The sequence below is a fragment of the Chenopodium quinoa genome, unplaced genomic scaffold (assembly GCF_001683475.1).
Source record: "Chenopodium quinoa cultivar QQ74 unplaced genomic scaffold, ASM168347v1, whole genome shotgun sequence".
Lineage (NCBI taxonomy): Eukaryota > Viridiplantae > Streptophyta > Magnoliopsida > Caryophyllales > Amaranthaceae > Chenopodium > Chenopodium quinoa.
Genome location: NW_018743593.1, coordinates 1,393,514 through 1,414,489, shown reverse-complemented (window position 1 = coordinate 1,414,489; position 20,976 = coordinate 1,393,514). Strand labels below are relative to the sequence as shown.

At 38.0% G+C, this 20,976-nt stretch overlaps 2 protein-coding genes across 8 annotated transcripts; both read right to left on the bottom strand.

Moving 5' to 3' along the window:
• Window positions 1–4,002: 4,002 nt before the first annotated feature.
• LOC110682767 (pyruvate, phosphate dikinase, chloroplastic-like) lies at window positions 4,003–8,208 on the bottom strand. 3 transcript variants are annotated; one of them, XM_021859099.1, is made up of 7 exons: window positions 8,090–8,170; window positions 6,318–6,385; window positions 5,942–6,070; window positions 5,586–5,723; window positions 5,423–5,500; window positions 4,409–4,500; window positions 4,003–4,289 (listed from the first exon to the last, which is right to left on the bottom strand). In XM_021859099.1, the coding sequence occupies exons 2-7, from the start codon at window positions 6,378–6,380 to the stop codon at window positions 4,247–4,249; spliced, it is 543 nt and encodes a 180-aa protein (XP_021714791.1). In that variant the 5' UTR covers window positions 6,381–6,385; window positions 8,090–8,170; the 3' UTR covers window positions 4,003–4,246. The 3 variants fall into 3 exon arrangements, with proteins under 3 accessions (XP_021714791.1, XP_021714792.1, XP_021714790.1); XM_021859100.1 differs by lacking the exon at window positions 6,318–6,385 and having other exon boundaries at window positions 8,090–8,208; XM_021859098.1 differs by lacking the exon at window positions 8,090–8,170 and having other exon boundaries at window positions 6,318–7,850.
• Window positions 8,209–8,357: 149 nt separating this feature from the next.
• On the bottom strand, window positions 8,358–20,976 carry LOC110682765 (putative pentatricopeptide repeat-containing protein At1g19290). Of its 5 annotated transcripts, none has more exons than XR_002503466.1 (7): window positions 20,437–20,521; window positions 17,539–17,615; window positions 16,642–16,746; window positions 15,446–15,700; window positions 9,602–9,765; window positions 8,960–9,518; window positions 8,358–8,494 (listed from the first exon to the last, which is right to left on the bottom strand). XR_002503466.1 is itself a non-coding variant. In XM_021859096.1 (7 exons), exon 1 carries the CDS (start codon window positions 20,679–20,681, stop codon window positions 17,841–17,843), a length of 2,841 nt encoding a protein of 946 aa, XP_021714788.1. In that variant the 5' UTR covers window positions 20,682–20,976; the 3' UTR covers window positions 8,358–8,494; window positions 8,960–9,518; window positions 9,602–9,765; window positions 15,446–15,700; window positions 16,642–16,818; window positions 17,539–17,615; window positions 17,760–17,840. The 5 variants fall into 5 exon arrangements, 4 of the variants coding, with proteins under 4 accessions (XP_021714788.1, XP_021714787.1, XP_021714786.1 ...); XM_021859096.1 differs by having other exon boundaries at window positions 16,642–16,818; window positions 17,760–20,976; XM_021859095.1 differs by having other exon boundaries at window positions 13,303–15,700; window positions 17,760–20,976.

Sequence of the window (20,976 nt, the reverse complement as noted above, 5' to 3'; positions counted from 1 at the left end):
TCCTCAAGTGCTTGTATTTCACCAGCCATTGCTTTCCTCCAACCTTCATGCCGCATAGCCTCCTTAAAATTTTTCGGCTCATTACCACCTGTAATTGCTGCAATGTATTTTCTAAGAAACAGAAAACCGGTGAGAATCAACAAAATGTGTTATAGGATAGACAATACCTGAGGAAGATGACGCGGATGAACATTGAGATGCGAATGGACTATTATTTTGGATGGTATGAGTCATAAAATCACGATACTTAACCGAAGGGAATTTTGTACGCATCCCTTTACCCATGGCACTCGGGGTTTCTCCCTGCTCACGATCCTCAACGGAACTGTCTAGCTATGAATGCTCGGTCTGCTGGTGGTCGATGTGCGGTGCTGCTGCCTCAAGGTGGGCTGGAGGGGGCTGCGTGTGTGCAGGTTGCTCTGCCTCATGCTCTGCCACACGCGTTGGAGCTTCAGCAGGGTTGTTGGCAGTCTCTGTCGCGACCTAGTTGTGGCATGTGGGAGAATGTCGCGGCCTGGTCGCGGTGTATTCTGCCACAGGTTGTTCTCCAACCTCCTCACCAAAATTCACTTGCCCCACAACACCCTCATCCTCACTAAAATTCAGCTCATCATCATTTGCAAACATTTCATCAAGTTGCACACCAGGTTGACTTGCAACTTCAGTAGTAGTAGGAGCAATAAAAGGAAATTCAGTTTCGAAGAATTGCACATCACGAGAAAAGAAACATTCTTTGGTCTCCAAATCAAACAATTTCCACCCCTTTTTGCCAAATAGATACCCCAAGAACACGCACTTGCGACTTCTACTAGCAAACTTATCCCCTTTGCTCCGTTGATTATGAGCATAACACAAGCACCCAAAAACCTTAATATAATCATATAAAGGTTACTTATCAATAAAATCTCATACGGAGTCTTAAAATCAAGTAATCTAGATGGAGTATGGTTTATCAAATGACAAGCCGCTTGCACACACTCCCCCCAAAACCGAATAGGTAAATTTGCTTGAAATCTCAAAGCACGAGCCACATTAAGTATATGTTGATGCTTACGCTCAACCTGACCATTTTGTTGAGGCGTTCCCACACAAGAAGTTTCAAATATGATCCCATTAGCAATAAAATAGTCACGCAAAGAGTAAAATTCTGTTATGTTATCACTTCATACAATTTTAATATCATACTCAAATTGTTGTTTAACCAAAGCAACGAAGTTAAGAAACATCAATTCAACCTCAGTTTTATTACTCAATAAATACGTCCACACTCCTCTTGAAAAATCATCCACTATAGTTAAAAAATAACGAGAACCACAAGTCGATGGAATCTTGTATGGCCCCCATAAATCAACATGAACAAGTTAAAAAAAAAACGACTAGCTTTATTTTTGCTAACAGGAAAGCTACTTCTATGTTGTTTAGCCCTAGGGCATACATCACATGATTTATTTTTAAGACTCCTACTAGTACTACTCATAAAAGGAAGATGCTGCAGAACCTTTCCCGAAGGATGCCCCAAGCGTTGATGCCATAACTCTGACGAATGACCGCTCTCAAGCTTCAAAGCCTTCACTCTTGGAACACCTCGGAAATAATATAGTCCATCCACTCGTTCACCCGCTCCAATCACCTTCCTCGTCGTTAGGTTCTGTATAGCACAAAGTTTGTTAGTAAATTGCAGAGTGCAATTAGATTCATCACATAGTTGAGTCGCAGATATTAAATTGCAATTTAATTGAGGTACATAAAGAACATTCTCAATTCTAAAACCCCTTGCAAAACAACAGTGCCGAGTTTAGAAGCATTAGCACTATTCCCGTCTGGTAGTCCCACCGGACAATGTTGAACATTAGAAACGTTCGTCAAGAGGGATAAGTCACATGGTTGGATGCACCGGTATCAACGATCCAATCTATTTTATCCTTACCATGAAGTTTTGGTTTCATAGTAGCCAAATGTTCGATGATCTGCTGAATTTATGCCGAAGTAACCCCCGAAAGAGCTGCTCCATGTTGTCGAGGCACTTGATGAAGGCTGGGAAGTGATCTGCCCCCCTGTCTTATTTGCACGCACAGGGGTAGAGCATGTTGCACTCCCTTGTCCCCCATTGCGACCTCCTGCTGTCCCCTTTCTAGCACCAAGATCTCCACGACCCCGGCCTCTTCCTCCACGTCCTCTCTCACCCCACCAAGAAGGATAGTCAATTAATTGATAGCAATCTGATTCTTCATGACCAGCACGATTACAGTGCGAGCAAAGCAGTTTGTCAGAGGTATCACGAGACAATTTGGATGATGAGTCATGTTGTACCTTGAATGCCATAGCGTTCTCACGTGCCATGGTCGAAGCTATCTCACCTCCCCGCAAACGCTCTGCCTGAATAAGCTGTTGATAAGCTTTATCAACGGATGGAATAGGGTCTTGAGCCAACAATTGGCCCCTAAGAGAACCATAAGCATCGTCCAACCCAATCAAGAAGTGATGGACGAAGTCTTCTTGCCGCAATTTTTCCACTTGCGCCACAATATTGCACTTACACGCTCCACATGAACAAGAGGGAACCGTAAGGTAAGTGTTCAATTCATCATATATTTTTGCAATTCTGCCAAAATATTCAGCAATCGAATCAGTTTTGCCTTATTTACACTCTCCCAAGGACAATTTCAACTGGCATATTCGGGTACCACTCACCACACAAAAGCGATTTTTCAGATTATTCCACAATAATTGAGCATCATCGTACTCACCGATTGTAGCCCTCACCGAGGGATCCAGAGTAGCGATTTTTCAGATTATTCCACAATAATTGAGCATCATCGTACTCACCGATTGTAGCCCTCACCGAGGGATCCAGAGTATTCGAAATCCAGGCAACCAACATTGAATGAATGGCTGCCCAATCTTCGAGCTTGTCTTCATCTGTTGGTTTATTGACCGAACCATCAATAAAGCCATACTTCCGCTTGGCCTTCAACGAGGTACGTATAGCCCTCGCCCACTCATCATAATTCTCACCCCGAAGTTGAATCGGAGTAATGATGTTTCCTGGTCCATCGCTTGAACCAAGATGATAAGTCATGTCAATTTTTGTTTTCCCTCTGTTACCTCCCGAGCCTTCACCACCAGTCATCTCTCACCAATTATGTAAATTGGAGAAAACAGAAAAACAGCTCACAATAATTGTTCACAACTCGAGAACAGGGGAAAAAAAACAGAAAAAAAAATTCGTCTCACAAGAATCGTCCACCAATTATGTAAATTGAAGGAACGAAAAAAAATTTAGATGTTAACTAGGCGATACCATGTTAAATTGTTCACAATTTATCAAAATAATTCACTGTCAATTCTCATTCAACTTCATGGCACAATACATGTATATATATGCTAGAGTAACAACCCCACAATATTCTATCATATCTTCACATAAGATATGTTTCCTAATATATCACAAAGATATACACAATAATATCACAATAATATCTTAAGATCTCCAATAGAGATAGACATGTGTGTTTATGATTTAAGTTGCGGCCAACTGATCGAGGATCACTTTAATCTGTCTGGGTTAATAAATAGTTGGGTGGGATCTTTTTGGGTTGAACCACCTTCAATCAAAACTACTTCATCCATTCCATTGAACCAGTTACACGTTACATATCGTGGTCAAAATTCTGCATATTACAAATATCTAAACAATAAGTGGGGTTTTGTTAGATTCGTCCTAAAATATGCTTTCAAATTATTAGTTTTTTTTTTTTTTTTTTTAATCATATTTACCTACACAAAAAACAAAGGGTAAGCAGTTACTGAAGGAATGGAAGTCAAAGATTTATAAAGATGAAGCTCATCATATGTTTACTTGGTACTTATAGAATGTTATCTCCTGTGTAATTTATCTATTTAATTATAGGACTTTTGTGAGCAATATGTATTTTATTTTTTTTATGGTTTGTAATGCTATTAATTGTTGATATACGTTTGTCAAGAGCACGAGTTGATAGCTTGAAAAAAATAGTTGAACAACTATGCTTTTATAAAATAGTTGAACAAAAAGATCACAAGCTGAGAACTTTATGTTATACATAAATTGACAGTAGCGCTTGTTTTGCATCAAATATTACACATTTAAATAAGACTGATGCTTCTCCCTTCTTATTGGATAGCGGTGAGCCCTGTAAACTATGATGTACAATACAATTATTTACAATTTACATTTGGTGTAGTCTGTATGTACCATCTGCGTTTTTCAAACAGCAACTTGAGCAGCCGCTAGTCTTGCAATGGGAATTCTGTTAACAAAATAAAAACCATATTCATACTGCTCAAGTTATAAAAAAAAATAATAAAAAAAAAAAAAAATGAAATGCTTAAGCAAGAATGTATAAGCACGAGAATAAGCATAGTAAACCTGAATGGAGAGCATGAAACATAATCAAGTCCAGCCTTGGCGAAAAATACAACTGATGAAGGCTCTCCCCCATGCTCTCCACATATACCCACCTGTGAGTGTATTAAAAAAATACTTTTAGTGTGTTTTAGTAGATGGAAAAGTACAAATGGTAGGTTGGTCCTTGTATGAGTTATCACAGATTTGCATGATAAAGCGATGAAAGTAGGGCTGGGTCACAAGCAGAGGTAAATTCTAACATGGCTCAACATAGCTTAAAACATAGCTCAGCTCAACTTAGGTTAATTTCAACAAATTTAAACTAAGGCACAATTTATCTTGAACTTGCTAGGCTGAATTGATTGGATTAAATGAAATTTTGAGTTCAAGTTCAAGCTTGGCTCAATGTGCTCAATTCCATGGCAGTGTTTAGCTCGGGAAAGCTGGCTAAGAATTTCCTTATCAAAATTAAAATTATACTTTTTCATAAGCCAAATAGGATCAACCAGATCCGAAATGCTCATTATATGATATTGAGTTTGATCTCAGCTCATCTTTTTGACCTAAACACTTTTTCACAACTGTTTTCAGTTTTTTGGCTCGAATATGATATAGATTTTGATCTCAGCTCATATACAGAAACAGAACATGAGCCAAGTAGGATCAACCACAAGTTACCTTTTAATGCTATTTAGAGATGAATACCATCACATCATGAGACACATGATCACTCTAGGATTAAAAACACTGACTAGATTATAAATATATATCGAGACAAATTCAACAAGATCTAACTTGTCTATATGATTTCTCATATAATAATTACCAAAATTGGTCAAAGTGGACTATGCTACTGCATAGCGCTAATGGAAAAGTGTTTAGGTTAAAAAATAAACAGGGTTAGTAAATTATTTTGAATTAGCACCTGACCAAAAAAAAATGACTATAAATTGAATTTGAACAAACCTTCAAGTTTAAACAATTTCTAAAATGGATTGATAATTAAGGCATATTGATCTTCATGTTGTAATTTACCTTCGAGCTAGGCCTAGCAGCACAGCCTTTCTCGGTTGCAAGTTTGATGAGGTGGCCCACACCTTTTTGGTCGAGAACCTAAATTCAAAATGAGCAGCATTGTGTAGACTAGTTAATTTTGCCAATTCTGGTGGGATGTGAGTATTGAGTAAGACTGACTTACCACAAAGGGGTCAGTTTGCAGTATGCCTTTTGACAAGTATACAGGAAGGAACTTCCCAACATCATCTCTGCTATACCCAAATGTCATCTGTGTGAGATCATTTGTTCCAAAAGAGAAGAATTCTGCCTCCTTTGCAATCTACAAAATAAAATATTGTACTTCAATATTTTAGGTAAGTGCAGTACCTCAAATATGCACAAAAATTAAACAAATCCGACGAACTGTAACTATACTGTCTATAAACCCAACTTTAGTAGTAATTTTCACTCTGCTAGAGCTGTATGTTGGAAAGCACCTGAGTACATACGAAAGCTATTATATGAAATTTTAAGAGGAAGAAAGTAATTTTATTGTACCTCGTCTGCAATTAGAGCTGCCCTTGGGATCTCAATCATTGTTCCCACCTTGTATTTTAAGGAAGAACCCATCTCAGAAAATACCTTTGTCACTACTTCTCGTATCAAACTCACTTGATGCCCTAACTCCTGTCACTCAGATATGCGATAGTTAAGGTAACATAACACAAACAAAAATCCAACTAATCAACGATCAAAGCGGATCAAAATAGATATTTGAAAAGAAGTAAAAAAAAAAAAAGTAAGTACAATATTCCCAACAAGAGTTATGCCTACTGATCCTGCTATTCAGGAAATAAATCCAGTGTTCTAACAAAGGTAACAAGTCCAAAAGAGAAAAGAAAATAAATGTTGGCAAAAAGAAAAGGGTCCGTGCCTGTGGTGTTCCGACAAGAGGAACCATAATCTCAGGAAGAACTGCAATACCCTGGTTGCTCATTGAAACTGCAGTTTGGAATATTGCACGTGCTTGCATTTCAGTTAGTTCAGGGTATGATATTCAATTCCCAACCTCTAAGGACACATCAAGTTCCATCAGTACAAGTTCTAAAATAAATTTATAATAACCTAGTGACCTTATGATCACTGTCATTGTGCACATGATGAAATGATTAGATATTCTGCTTATAGACCTGTCAGTTTCTGACCCGAACCGTTAAACCCGACTATTTCGAACCGATCCAAAAAGGAACTGAACTATTTAAAACCCGTTTTTTGGAAACCGAAAACTAACCCGACCCAATTTTTTCCAACCCGAAACTGAACAGAACCGAATTTGTGCGAACCGTTACTAACCCGACCCGTTATCAAGCCAAACCGTTACAACCCGAAACTGAAAGCAACCCAAACTGATTACGTCTAAACCTGATAGTAACCCGACCAATTTAAAACCGAAAACCATTAAAACCCAATAAAAATCCGATAAACCTACAGCCGTTGTGACCGAACCATTTATAATCCGTAACCCGTTGTGACCGAACCGTTTACAACCCGTAACCTATTGAGACCAAATCGTTTAAAACCCGTAACCCGTTTTGACTGAGTCATTTACAACCTGTAACCCAATATGTTTATGATTTAATCCGTTTCAACCCACTACTCAATAAACCCAACTTATTTATGACTTGACTTGATTATAGCATGACCCGTTCCTACCCGTTATGTGACTAATTCGACTCGATAATCATCTGACTCAATTTTAGCCCGATATGATTTGAACTGAAACTCGCTTCAAATTGGGTAAACTCGTTTTCAAACCAACTAAGTTCAATCTAAACCGATTATAACCTGAAATGATATGATTGGATCCGACTTCACCCGTTCTGTTTTGAATCAAAACCCATTTTCGAACCGACCCACTTTAACCCAAATTGAGTATGACCCCGAACCAATTACGACCCGTCCTAATTAAGACCCGAACTGATTTTAGCCGAACCCCACATTAAACAGGCCAAATCCGCTTTCAAACCAACCCGGTTCAACCCAAATTGATTATTACCCGAACCGACTAGAACCCGACCCAATAAGGACCCGATCCGAATAGAAACTGCAATTAAAAAACCAAACCGAATTGACTCGATAATTTTCAAAACCGACCCAAACCAACCCGCTAATTATTTCAACTCGTTATAAACCGACCCGTTATAACCCAAAACTGATAAACTCAACCCAAACCTGAACTGTTTACCCAAATTGACACCCCTATCTGTGCTTAATCATAATATGTTCATTTATGAAGTAGAGTATCCATTATTTTCTGACATCAGTATTACAAGGGATTTAAAGTACATTGACTTCTTAAGATTTCTTTCATTTCTTAATTTTAGTATAGTATTAGAGCTTAGTTCTGTTGATTAAGGATTTATAGAAATTAGCCTCTTTGTAAGACTGCATACAGCTGACCCCCCCCCCCCCTCCCCCTCCTACAAGTATTAAGTTGATCGTGCTGCTAATATTATAACAAACATCTTTTGAAGAAAGACTACATTTCAGATGGTATGGTAATGCCCTGATAAATAACGGAATATCAAAAAATAAAAAAAATAAACAAAAAATAAAAAAAATAAAAAATAAACAAAACAAAACAAAACTCTTAATTGACAGGTTATAAGTACATATATGACTATATGTGAACACCTTATCCATTACCTGCAGCCCCTAAAACCCAACATGGGATTGACTTCTAATAACTTTTCTATTCTGGAGAAGACTTCATCTTCTGCCATCCCAGTTTCCGATGCCAGTTCATTCACAATTTGTTCCAAGTCACCTTCTGGAAGAAATTCATGAAGTGGAGGGTCTAGCAATCTTATTGTAACTGGAAGCCCTGAAATTAACAAAATAAAAATAACAATAAAGCACCTATATGCAAGGTAACTAAACCAAAATAAACATCAAAATAAAAAATTTTCTTGCCATCCATGGCTCGAAAAATCCCCTCAAAGTCCGATCTTTGATAAGGTAATAGCTGATCCAGAGCTACTTTCCTCTGCTCAGGAGTTATTGCCATATCATCTTCCTCACTGTCTCTATCCTGTCATCTGAAGCAAAGAACTAAGACAATGCATACATTAATCATGTTTCCTTGAGTTATCTGGCATATTATGATTATAAATTTTTAACAAAAAAGAATCTCATGACTTGTAAGAACCAGACCAGAACAAAGGCATATGAAGAATTTTTCATCACCTACTGAAATTTCCCCCCTTCTAAATATTATTAAAATCTCTTCTTACTTGAATAGGACAGACAACACACAATTTAGCGATTATTGAAATTAAATTAAAGGCAACTCCAGCATGACTCCTGTCAAAGTTGAGTCTAACAAGATTTGAAATATTTGCAATCATATTTCCGCTATGAAACTATAAGTATATACAAAATTTAGCATCAAGGGCATGACAATGTTATTTCAATATTTAAATAGCCCTTCTTTGTGATAACTACTGATAAATATAAAAGCAACACCAACAAATCATCTCATAACAATAGATTACTAAGAGAAAAAGTGTAAACTACCATGTGCTCAGTCCTACAAAGTCCAATTCCTTCAGCACCATTGTTTCTTGCTGCTAATGCATCCTCTGGGGTATCTGTGTTTGCCATGACCTATACATATACTAACAGTGAATGTGATTTATATTAATTTGCGATGTTCTGCATGATTTAGCCTTGCTATAGCCAATGTCAAAGAAACAGTCTATAACGAAAGCTACATAGACAAAATACATATGTAGATCACAGTTGTTTAGGGAACATGGAGGCACGCTCATAATGAATGCTTGGATGTATCACTCACACAATTAATATCCGCACATAACTCCAAGATAATTCTGACCAGTTTTTGGGATGCCTAAATTTGATGAGGAAAATGCAATGCATGGAATTGAGAAACAGTATGTCGAAACTGTATAACCTTAAGCCGCCGTATGTTATCAGCCCATGACATGAAGATTTCCAGATCCCCACTGAGAGCAGGAGGTAAAAGTGGTTCTTTCCCTAAGATCACTTCGCCAGTTGATCCATTAAGAGAAAGCCACTCACCTTCAGATATTACTTTGTTTCCAACCACAAGAACCTGGAAAATGAGCAATAAATCTCACACATCACATCTGATAAACAATGATCAAGGTTAAAATATAAAGTAAACATAGGAATCACCTTGTTAGTATCATTCACTTGGATCTCTAAACACCCTGAAATACAACACTTTCCCCGGCCACGAGCCACAACAGCTGCATGAGATGTCATTCCACCCCTTGCAGTCAAGATTCCAACAGTGCATGCATGCCCCCTACATCCTCTGGACTAGTCTCGATCCTCACCTTTATAATGCATACGTATGTCAGTTGGGACAAGGAAATCAGCATTCACATAAGTTTAAGAAGGTAAACTATTGGAGATACATGCTTGAAAACCAATAAAGGGTGCAACCTAACACTACATGATGTCACACATGTTCCAGATATTCAGTTGAATTCGATCTCAGTAGGTAAACTTGATAATGAAGTGAAGACAAATATGTCTTGATATTGGAAGCAAATAGCAAGAGTATTGAGGAAGAAAGCTTATGGAAGCTCAATGATTGAGAGAATATTATTACAGCATTATTTACACCCTTTGTACATATATATACTCCTAGGAATCAATCCCTAGAATGATCTGACCTAGTGACTCAGCATATCAAGCTGTACTACATGACAAAGGACATTACAGGACAAAATGCAGCTAATACACTACTAGGACAGAAGCTCATATAATTAGACACTAATCTTCATTACTCCCCCTCAAACTAGGAATGGTGTGATCTGATTCCTAGTTTGGAAAAAAGCTGTTGTTTCTGCGAGATTGTCATAGGTTTTGTCAAGATATCTGCTGGCTGGTGTGCTGATGGAATGTATTCTGGTATATCCCCAGCAAGGACTTTGTCTAGAACAAAGTGGCAGTCCATTTCAACATGTTTGGTTCTTTCATGTTGGACTGGGTTAGCTGCTATGGACAAGGCTGCTTTGTTGTCCACTTTTAAGAGTGCAGCCCCTATCTTCTTCATTCCCAGGTCTTTGAGCAACTATGTTAACCAAGTGACTTTACAAGTTGCTAGAGCCATGGCTCTATACTCTGCTTCTGTTGATGATTTTGCAACAACATGATTTTCTGGTGAGGCACCTAGCAGAATGCAACATGCTGTGGTTGACCTCCTAGTAATAGGGCATCCACCCTAATCACTGTCTGCATATACAGTTAAGACTGTTGCAGAGGCCAATAATATCCCTTGGCCAGGAGCTAGCTTCATATATCTGAGTACTCTTTTGGCTGCCGGCATATAAACTGATGTGGGTTGTTGCATGAATTGACTTAGACTGTTCACAGCATAGGTGATATCAGGCCTTGGCAGCCCCAAGTATATCAATTTGCCAATCAGTCTTTGATATTCTGTCACACTAGGCAAGGGAACACCATTCTCAATTGTGAGTTTCAGATGAGGGTCCATTGGTATTTTTACAGGCTTTGCCTTTTGCAAACCAAACTCTTTGATGAGATCAAGAGTGTATTTCTTCTGTGATAAGAATATGCCTTGCTGTGACCTATCAACTTCCAACCCCAAGAGTATCTGATGTTTCCCAAGTCTTTCATATGAAATTGGGAAGCCATGTATTGTTTCACTTCAGTGAGGAGAGACCGATCATTTCCTGCTAAGAGCAAGTCATCCACATACACCAATACAACAGCAAATGGCTGATTATGCTCTTTGGTGAATAAAGAGTAATCAGCCTTAGATTGAGTAAAGCCAAATTGTTTAAGGGCAGCACATAATTTTGAAAACCACTGGAGCCTGTTTTAAGCCATATACAGATTTCCTGAGTTTACACACTTTTGAAGTTTTAGTGCCTATCACATCTCCTTGAGTGTTGACTTGAATTCTGTTGTTCCACCCTGGATAGCATGCTCATATATACATCCTCCTCTAAATCTCCATGCAAGAAGGCATTCTTCACATCCATTTGCCATACCAGTATACCACCCAGTTTTCAATGGCAGCAACAGCTAAGAGTGATCTAGTGATCTTACTGTGCTCATTTTTGCCACGAGGCAAAAGTTTCTTCATAATCGATTCCATACCTCTGTCTCCACCCAAGGACAACCACTCTTGCTTTGTGTCTTTCTACAGTGCCATCTGGGCTAAGCTTGGTTTTGTATAGCCATATACAGCCAATGGCCTTTTTTCCTGCTGGATGAACTGACTCAAGAAAGCTGCAAATTGTGGCTCTACTATAGCTGGAATTGAGCTAGAGACACAAGTTGCATGAGCTTGTATTTTTCCCATATCATACTCTGCTGCTTTCCTTTCTCTAGTTGATCTTCTCATATCAATTTGCACAGGTGGTGGCTGGCTCGCTCAACTGATGGTCATCATGATCACTCATTGCATTCTGCTATGCATCATGATCAAGGGCATCATTCTCTTTTGAATCTAATCTGTCCAAGTTTTCTACATCATTCTCATGTTGATTGTCCTGCTCCCCCTAAACTTCTGCATTCTCATTCTCAGATTCCTTACCCTCTTCTTCATCACTAGTTAGGACATTTGATGGGAACTGAATATGTGCAGGAACAAAGTATTTCTGAGTTGTGGACTTCTTACTGTAGGGAAATAATTTCTCATAGAACTTAACATCTCTTGACACAAACACTGTGAGGTTCATCAATTTGTACTCTTTCTGTTTGTGAGCATAACCTAAAAACACACAAGGTACACCTCTTGCAGCAAACTTGTCTTTGTTTAGAGTTGGGTTATAGGCTACAGCTAAACAACCAAATACTTTCATATGAGAGTAGTCTGGTTTCTTGCCAAACAATTTCTCATAAGATGTATGTTTTTTATCAATTCTATTTGGGATTCTGTTGATTATGTATGTAGCTGTCAATACACAGTCTCCCCAAAAATGGAGTCAGGGCTCTAGCCATCTCTAGGATGTTTATATGCTTTCTTTCAACCCTTCCATTTTGTTGTGGTCTATCCACACAAGATGTTTGATGTATTGCTCCAAGATCACTGAAATACTCCTTGCATTTACTATCCTTGAATTCAAGGGCATTATCATATCTCACTAGGCTTGAAATTGATTTTTTGCAAACTATACTAGGTAACCCTAGAGCAATTATCAACTATGGTTAGGAAATATCTATAATTTCCTTTTGTTTTCACCTTGTATGGACCCTAAATATCAATGTGAATCAATTCAAACAAGTTCTGAGCATGAGATTCACTAGCAGAATAAGGCAACTTTGTAAATTTAGCCATAGGGAAAACCAAACACACAGCATCATCAGCAAATTTAGAGTTAGATACACAGCCAATTTGAACAATTTTGCTCATAGGAGCATGTCCTAGCCTACTGTGCCCATTGCACATTTCTAGACTAGTTTTATTACATTCTAGCTTCATTGCATCTTCCTGCAACTTCTTTCCATCTACTCCTTTCTTCTGCTGCTTATTCTTTCCAGCATCTTCTAAATAGAATAGTCCTCCAGAGGCTGAGTTGTGCAAATAGTGCACATTTCAGAGTAAAATTTCACTTCACAGTTGTTATCTTTCATCAATCTTCCCACAGACATCAAGTTATGTCTATGTCTATGTCTGAATTCAGGCACACACAACACATTCAACAATTTTATCCCTTTTTTTAGCACGTCACCTTTACATGTTATAGCTGCTGTATTCCCTGTTGGCAGATTTATTTTAGCCTTTATAGGTGTGCAAGTGGTCAAGAGTTTATCATCACAAATCATATGGTGTGTTGCCCCTGAATCAATTATCCATTCATTTTCAGTATTAACAACATTATAGCAAGTAATCATACCTGCAAACTTCACATCAACTTCATCTTCAGTGTCATATCCAGTTTTGCTATTCTTTGAGCTTGAGGGAACAAGTTTTGTTCAAGTTGCTGTGCAGTGAAACACAGACTCTTCTGCACTTTTGCACATTTGCACATTCCCAGCATGCTTTCCTGTTTTCTGCTTGCTCCACTTCCCTTTGGCTCCGGCCTCTCCTCCTTTTACCTGCTGCTTCTTGTACATATGATGCCATTTTGGATACCCAATCACCTTCCAGCACAGGTCTTCAGAGTGAGTTTTCCTTCCACAAAGAGCACCCTTCTCCATGATGCTCCTGATCTCTCTCTCTCTCTCTCTCTCTCTCTCTCTCTCTCTCTCTCTCTCTCTCTCTCTCTCTCTCTCTCTCTCTCTCTATTGTTTAATCTACGAGGTCGACGAGGTTCTTGACCTCTGCTGTTGAAGGCAGCAGGCTCCCCCTCACCCTTGGCTTCACCAAGGGTTTTTCTCAGAGATTCTTCCGCACAGGCTATCTCTCCACACTTGGCAGAGGAAATTGCATCAGGCACCTTTGAGCAGCATAGTTATCCAGACCATTCAAGAATTGGGAAAGTTTGGCGACAAAGTCAAGTTTTTGAAATAAAAAAACCCCTTTCTTCTCCATTTCTGCTGCTGCTGCTGTTCGTTGCTCGGTTTTGTTCTGAACCTTCAACTTGGTCGTTTCCTTTCAACCAAATCCGCTTAAATCTTTAAATTAAAGCTCTTCATCTCTAATTTACTGATCCATGTAAGTTTTGCTCAAACTCCTCTTATCTTGGAAGAATTTCATGCGTTTATATTCGCGGTTTTTTATTTTTAATCCGGGAATGTTCTTGCTCACTTGTTCTTTGGAAGTGATAGCTTCCCATGCCTTGAAACTCTGTCGAAAACCCTATCATTCAAGATCTTACCGAGTCTAAGTTAATTTCCGTTGAGATCTTTCATCTTGGGGAAATTCGCGATTATGACCAATTACTATTCCATACGAGGTGTTTGATCAAAATCCGGATGTGCTCAATCAATCAGGCTGATCGTCAATCTAACTGCGAACGGGCCGACTCTATTTGATTTGCTAAGCCATTTGTGTCCTTTTGCTTCAAATCTTTTGTACCTGCATTTATATTTTGGAATATAGGACTTTGCTCATCTTTTAGGGTTGACCTAAGGCTTAGTGTTGCTTGATTCATTGCATAATACTTAAGGTGTTTTCAACACATATGACTTGTCATGACTCGACTCGAAGCGTTTTGACATACATGGCTTGACATAACTCAAGGTATAAACTTGACTTAATGTGATTGACCGACTCGAGGTTAACTTAACTCGATGTGACTGGTGTGTGAAGAGTATTGACTCATGAGACTCGATGTGTACATGACTTATGTGTGCATTCGACTCGAAAACGCAAAAAAAAAAAAAAACAAAAATTTCCGCCATTTTTGTGGAGGGTACCGACTTTATCCCGAAAAAGAAAAACGCGAAAAGAGAGGAGTAAAGTGTTACGATGCATGTCGAATGAGCTTAAACAAATGTATAGATCAACGTCGTATCTTAGGGTGTGAAGATTGTAACATTCTAGGCTATCTCCATTCTAGGCTGCAAAAATCTAGTAAGAAATGAAGCCACTAGCTTATCTCTATAGTTAAAAGCTTTGCATCTCACTCCCACTAGCTTATCTCTATAGTTAAAAGCTTTGCATCTCGTTCCCACTCACTCATCTCTGGCAAATGGAGAGAGGCTCCATGAAGATGTCCCACCTCTCATAGGAAATAACAGAAAGAGACGAGGAAATTTAAAATATATCCTAATTGATGGGTTAAGACCCGAAGACACTAACCCACCTCAATACTAGGCAGAGTGCTAGTGCCACTGGGGACTGGCTACAGCAAAAGGCAATCATTAATGTGACCAAATAGTCTATGGCATGATAGCCGTAACTAAATTCATTAAAAACTGAGAAAAGTGTAGAGCATAGTTGATCTTGCTACAGCGTTTTCAAATTTGATACCCTTAAAATTTTCAATTCATCAGCAATAGAAGCTTAAATGCCCACTCTTTATTAATTTTCTCTCAGTAGCAGCAATCGTTTTCTAAAACAAAACGTTTAAAGAGCCCAGATACGAAACTGACCTATGTGAAACAATCCATATATCTGCATGGATATCCTTTGAAGAATACCCACATCAGTTGCAGCAGAAACATATTATTCAACAAGTGTGATGATGAACAGAAAATTTCATAAGCAACAATACTATGATCTGCAGATACACAGTGACTAAGGATATTCCTTTCTCTTGCATGATCCACATTTTTTCTCTCCGTTATTTTGAAATTATTAGGCGAACAGCGGTGATAAAGTGTTTACAGAGTTCAGTTCTTCAACACCTTAAAAAACAAACAAGCAAACATTTTAGAGTTAACAAAGCACCTGGACTCCTCCAGAGTGGATATGTGAAAATTCATTATCAAAAGAAAGAATGAGGCATACTGCATTTAGCATAATATAATTTAAGAAGATAAAGTAACATTCACAGCTAGCTTTCATAGAAAACAAAGATTGTCCACCTTCAGCAGTTTAGTACTTTATTGAAAAGATATTCCCCCATTCTGCAAATGCAAACAGATCTAGCACAGGCTTGAGAGGAAGTGTTCACTCCGTAAAACGAGACATATTTTCTCAATACATATCCAAGAGCGAATAATTATCAAAATTTGACTCATATAAAAGAACCGAGAAACACCATCTTACATATCCTCCTTGAAGCACACACCAACTACTTCAGCATCAACAGACGTGGATTTCTTGAGAAAAAGGTCAAAATAAAAAATTTCTTGATGAAACCAAAAACTTAAAACTTGATTGCTGAATAGCCAAGTCCTCAAAGAAACATAACTATGTTAGCAAAAGCATATACTAAATTATCTGATAGTTAGCATAACAGTATTCCTTGATCAGTAGAAACAATCTCTAAATTAGCAACCATTTAAAAATAATGTCAAGCTACTGCCTCAGGCCTCAGCTTAAGCTTGCACTTCTTGGAATTGCCCAAACTCCTGTACTTCCACAAGGTCAGCTGGCATAATTTTATTCTGCTTCCATATTAACCCTCAACTTCAAATTCCATAGAATCAACTACCCTTCTGACATCCCAAACTAACATACAGTAGATCATCAAAAAGCTACACTCAAGTCCAAATAATACCTACATCACCATTGATGATAAAACCATTAAAATTACTAAGCCTATAAAGCCCTCGAAGTTATATAAATATCTCTTCAATGAAGAAAAAAAAATCCAACAACAACAACAAAGTAAAGGAATGACCTTCTTGGCTTGACAAGGCTAATTAATCTTCGGGCTTCGGCCAAGCCTTGGAACCTCTCTCCAAGGCCTCCAGATTGGGTCCTGCATAAGTAGTCCTTGGGAATCCTGTCACCCAGTAAAAGGTTCTCGGATTATAATTTCTAGTCAATGGAAAGCGAAATATGCTATACTCTTGGCCTGGACAATCATACCAAGAATTATTATCAAGGAGTGATTGTGGAACTTCATCAAGGTGATACCAATAAAAAAAAAATAATAATAATAAAAAAATCCACCTATAATAACTTAATAAGAAAGGAAGGAGATTTCCGAAGATTTGAACATTCTTAACTTTAAAAAAAATGGTAATAGATTTAGATTTCTTATAAAAATAAGTAAGAATATGGAAAGAGAAATTGTTTTTAACTTTAAAGAGAATGATGAAAAACATACGGTGATTTCTATTAAACGGAAGTCTAAAAACATTGTGGGACGAAGGGCACAAAATGAGACAAAAAGGGCATATTAAGAAGAAACCACCTAAAATGTGAAGATAAAAAGGGCACAAAATGAGACCACTCAAGCCATAGGCAATAGTTTCTCGTGAAAGAGTAGTGATAGGGGATTGCTTTTAAAACTTAAGAGGATGGAGAATAGCTATTCAGATGAACAAGAATATAACGAAACTGTTAATTATAAAATTAAGTAGCTAATTCAAAAGTAACAGAAGAGTAAGAATTAAGGATTATTACAATTGTGAATTTGTACAAGAAAATACCATATACAAGCATAAAATATACATGTATATATTTTAAGAGCTATAAGATGAAACATGTAAGAAATATACATAAAAGAGGTAGATCAGTAATGAAATACCCAAAGCTCAAAGCCTCAATTTGAGAATTATGAAAACTTCACCTCCAATAGACAGGACGATTTGGGAGGGGCAAGACATCAACTTGGAAAGTTGGGGGCACCTGCACCCTAAGCTTCACCTGGTATAGATCACAAAATTGTTATCATCAAGAAAGAAAAATCAAATCATAGTAGCAGGATCAAATGAATTACTACACGTATTCTGTGAGTAAATCTAAGAAAATAACACGTAGAAATTGAAATTTTGATTGCCTGTCTCTTACTGAAATAGTTATGGTCTTAATGGAGCAGAGTGGTGGTAGGAAATGAAGACCTCTCCAATGTGATTTTGCTCTTCACATAGATTAATGAAGAGCAGTCACTAGTGTGTCCTTTGCATTGAGGACTTCTTGTTCCTCACATCTGAACGACTTTACAGAGTCATCTTCATTTGCATACTCAATGTCAGGAAAGTGGAGCTTGCTCTGTAATGCCCCATGAAGTTCAGTGATCTTCTCTATGTTACAACTCTTCACATGATTCAGAGCTATAGCATGATAAGAACTAAGCTCAGTATCCTCATTGGCATTATTTATATAGTCCAAGAGCTCCAATGCTTTTTCAATATCTCCTTTCTTACATAGACCACTAACTAGGGTGGAATAGGTGACGACAGAAGGAACAATGCCTTCTTCTTCCATTCTGTCCTTAAGTTTTATTGCTTCATTTGTATTGCCAGAATTGCAGTACCCACTAATTAAAATATTATAGGTTACAACATTAGGAACTAAGCCCTTCCGTTTAAGTTTCTGAAAAAGTCTTACAGCACGATCCAGGTTTCTGGACTTGCACAGGCCATTTATGAGAGCATTATAGACAGTAATATTTGGAACTAAATTCTTTTCCAGCATGTCATCACGTAATTGAAAAGCTTCTTTAAAACTGCCAGCAATAGAATGTCTATGAATCAGAACGCTGTACGTATAATTATCTGGCACAAACCCTCTCTTCAATAAAGTTGAGAACATTGTCATTGCATCTTTAAGCTTCCCAGATTTGCAAAGCCCTAATATAGCCAAATTATAGATGACATTATTAGGTAGTAGACTCTTAAAACTTGAGTCAATAGAATCTATAATGTTGCGTTCATCTAGGTTTATTTGGTCTGCTGTCCAAAACTCTTCAAATGATCCAGAACTTAGAGAAATTAAGTCAGCCATTTTCTGCAGCCAGTTATTTGCTTCCTCAATCCTACCAAACTTGTAAAGCCCACTAACCAGAGAGCAGCAAATAGATACATTCGGTGTGAGCCCCTTCTTTAGCATCTCCTCATACACACTCAATGCTTTATCAAACAATCCTTGTTTGCACCAACCCGCAATCAGGGCACCATAGGTGACAATAGTTGGGGATACACCCCTTTCATGCACTTCAGTAACAAGACCTGGAACCTGAGATGAATTTCCACTTTTAAAAAGACCATCAATAAGAGAATTGTACACTTCAATCGATGGTGAAATTGAATTTTTCTCCATCATATCTTTAATATTAAAAGCTTGTTCAACATGTCCAATTCTGCAATAGCCATCGTTAAGGATCCTATATGTCATCCCATCAGGAGAACACCCAAGATCGATCATCTTCTTTAAAATAATCTCTGCCTCAGCCATTTTCCCCATCTTGCACAGACCATTTAACATAGTGTTAAATGTAATACTATTTTTGGCTAACCCCTTTGCTAAAATCTTTTTCCACAGTCTAAAAGCCTCATCTACCCTTCCCATTTGGAAGAATCCATCAAGCAACGTGCAATAGCTGACTTCATTTGGTCTCACACCTCTTTTCAGCATCATACGCCAAACCTGCATAGCATCATCTAGTGCTCCTTCACAACATAAACCTTTCAGAAGAATATTGTATGTAACAGCAGTGGGTTCAACCCCTTCATGGATCATCTTGTCAAAAAGAACATAAGCCTCACGACTATGACCATCTCTACAATACCCATTTATCAAAGTACTAAAACTATAACAATCAGGCTTCAAACCCCAATCCACCATTTGTAAGAATATTGACTCAGCTTGTTTGACTTCCCCAATTTTGCAATAACCATTTATCAAGGAGTTACAGATGACTGGATTCATCTTCAGACCAGATCCTAACATGCTATCCCGGATTCTAACAGCATCATCCATCTTACCCATCTGACAATAACCATCTATCAAAATACTATATGCATAAACATCTACCATCAATTCCTTCATTTCAAATAACAACTCCTCTGCTTCTTTCATATTACATTGTTTACAATAGCCCTTCACTAGAATGGTATAAGTGACCATGTTTCCGGCGATTCCCTTTTCATCCATCAGGGTCAGAACCCCTTTAGCTCCTACCATATCTCCTAAGCTAACATACCCATTCATCAAGCTATGATACGTCACAACATTAGGCTCCAAACCCAAACACTCCATTTCTTTAATAAACTCGACAGCTCTCCCAACTCTACCACCTTTACAATATGCATTCACTACAATACTACACATAAACACATCCGGGGCGATTCCAACTCTCACCATCTGATCATAAACACAAATAGCCATATCATACTGCCCATCCTTAACCAAACAGCTCAACAAACTATTACAAGACCGCAAACTCGGCACACGACCACACTTACCCATATTATCAAACACATAGAGTGCATCATTAACAAACCCCTTTTCAGCAAATACCTTCAAAATCATATCAAAAACAGTAGGAGAAAAACCAAATTCTCTATAAACCCTAACCAATTCACCCCAAACAACACGAATTGGCAAGTGGGTATTTCCACAAACATCAACAAGTTGATTCAAATAAATCCTAGTTTCATCAAACAACCTACCCTTTGACAAAATATGAACAATCATACAATAACATCTATAACCTGGGCGATACTTTTGGTGATTCGAAGCTAACCTGAAAAACCCAAGACAAGCATCAGAATTTAAGCGAAGATTTGTAAGGATATCAATGACAATGTCGTCGGAAAATTTGATGGGGAGTTTGGCAGCCGTGTCGAAGCGGCGGAGGACTAAGAGGCGGCAAAGGCGGGAGAGGAGTTCTGGCGAGGTGAGGTTGGTTTCGTGGGTGGGAGACCAGTGGATGCATCGCCGGAAATGGCGAGGAGAGAGAAAGAGAGTGCGGAAGGAGTGTCTTAGCATTGGAACTTTGAGTTGGTTGTAGCTTCTGCAGAGTGTTACTGTTGTTTTCAAATTCTAGTTTAGGTGATTGCAGTCAGAACTTTGAGTTTTTTTTTTTTTTTGTTTTTTTTTTTTTTTTTTTTTTTTTTGAGACAACTATATAAATAACTAGTTTAGTTACCGTGCCATGTACGGTTACACAATAGTACGTAGTATTTCACTAGGTTAGACCCTGTGCATGAATAGCTAGTCATGTTCGAAAATCTCTTTCAATTTAAGTTTATGTCACAACATTAGTAATTGGTAACATTAAGGT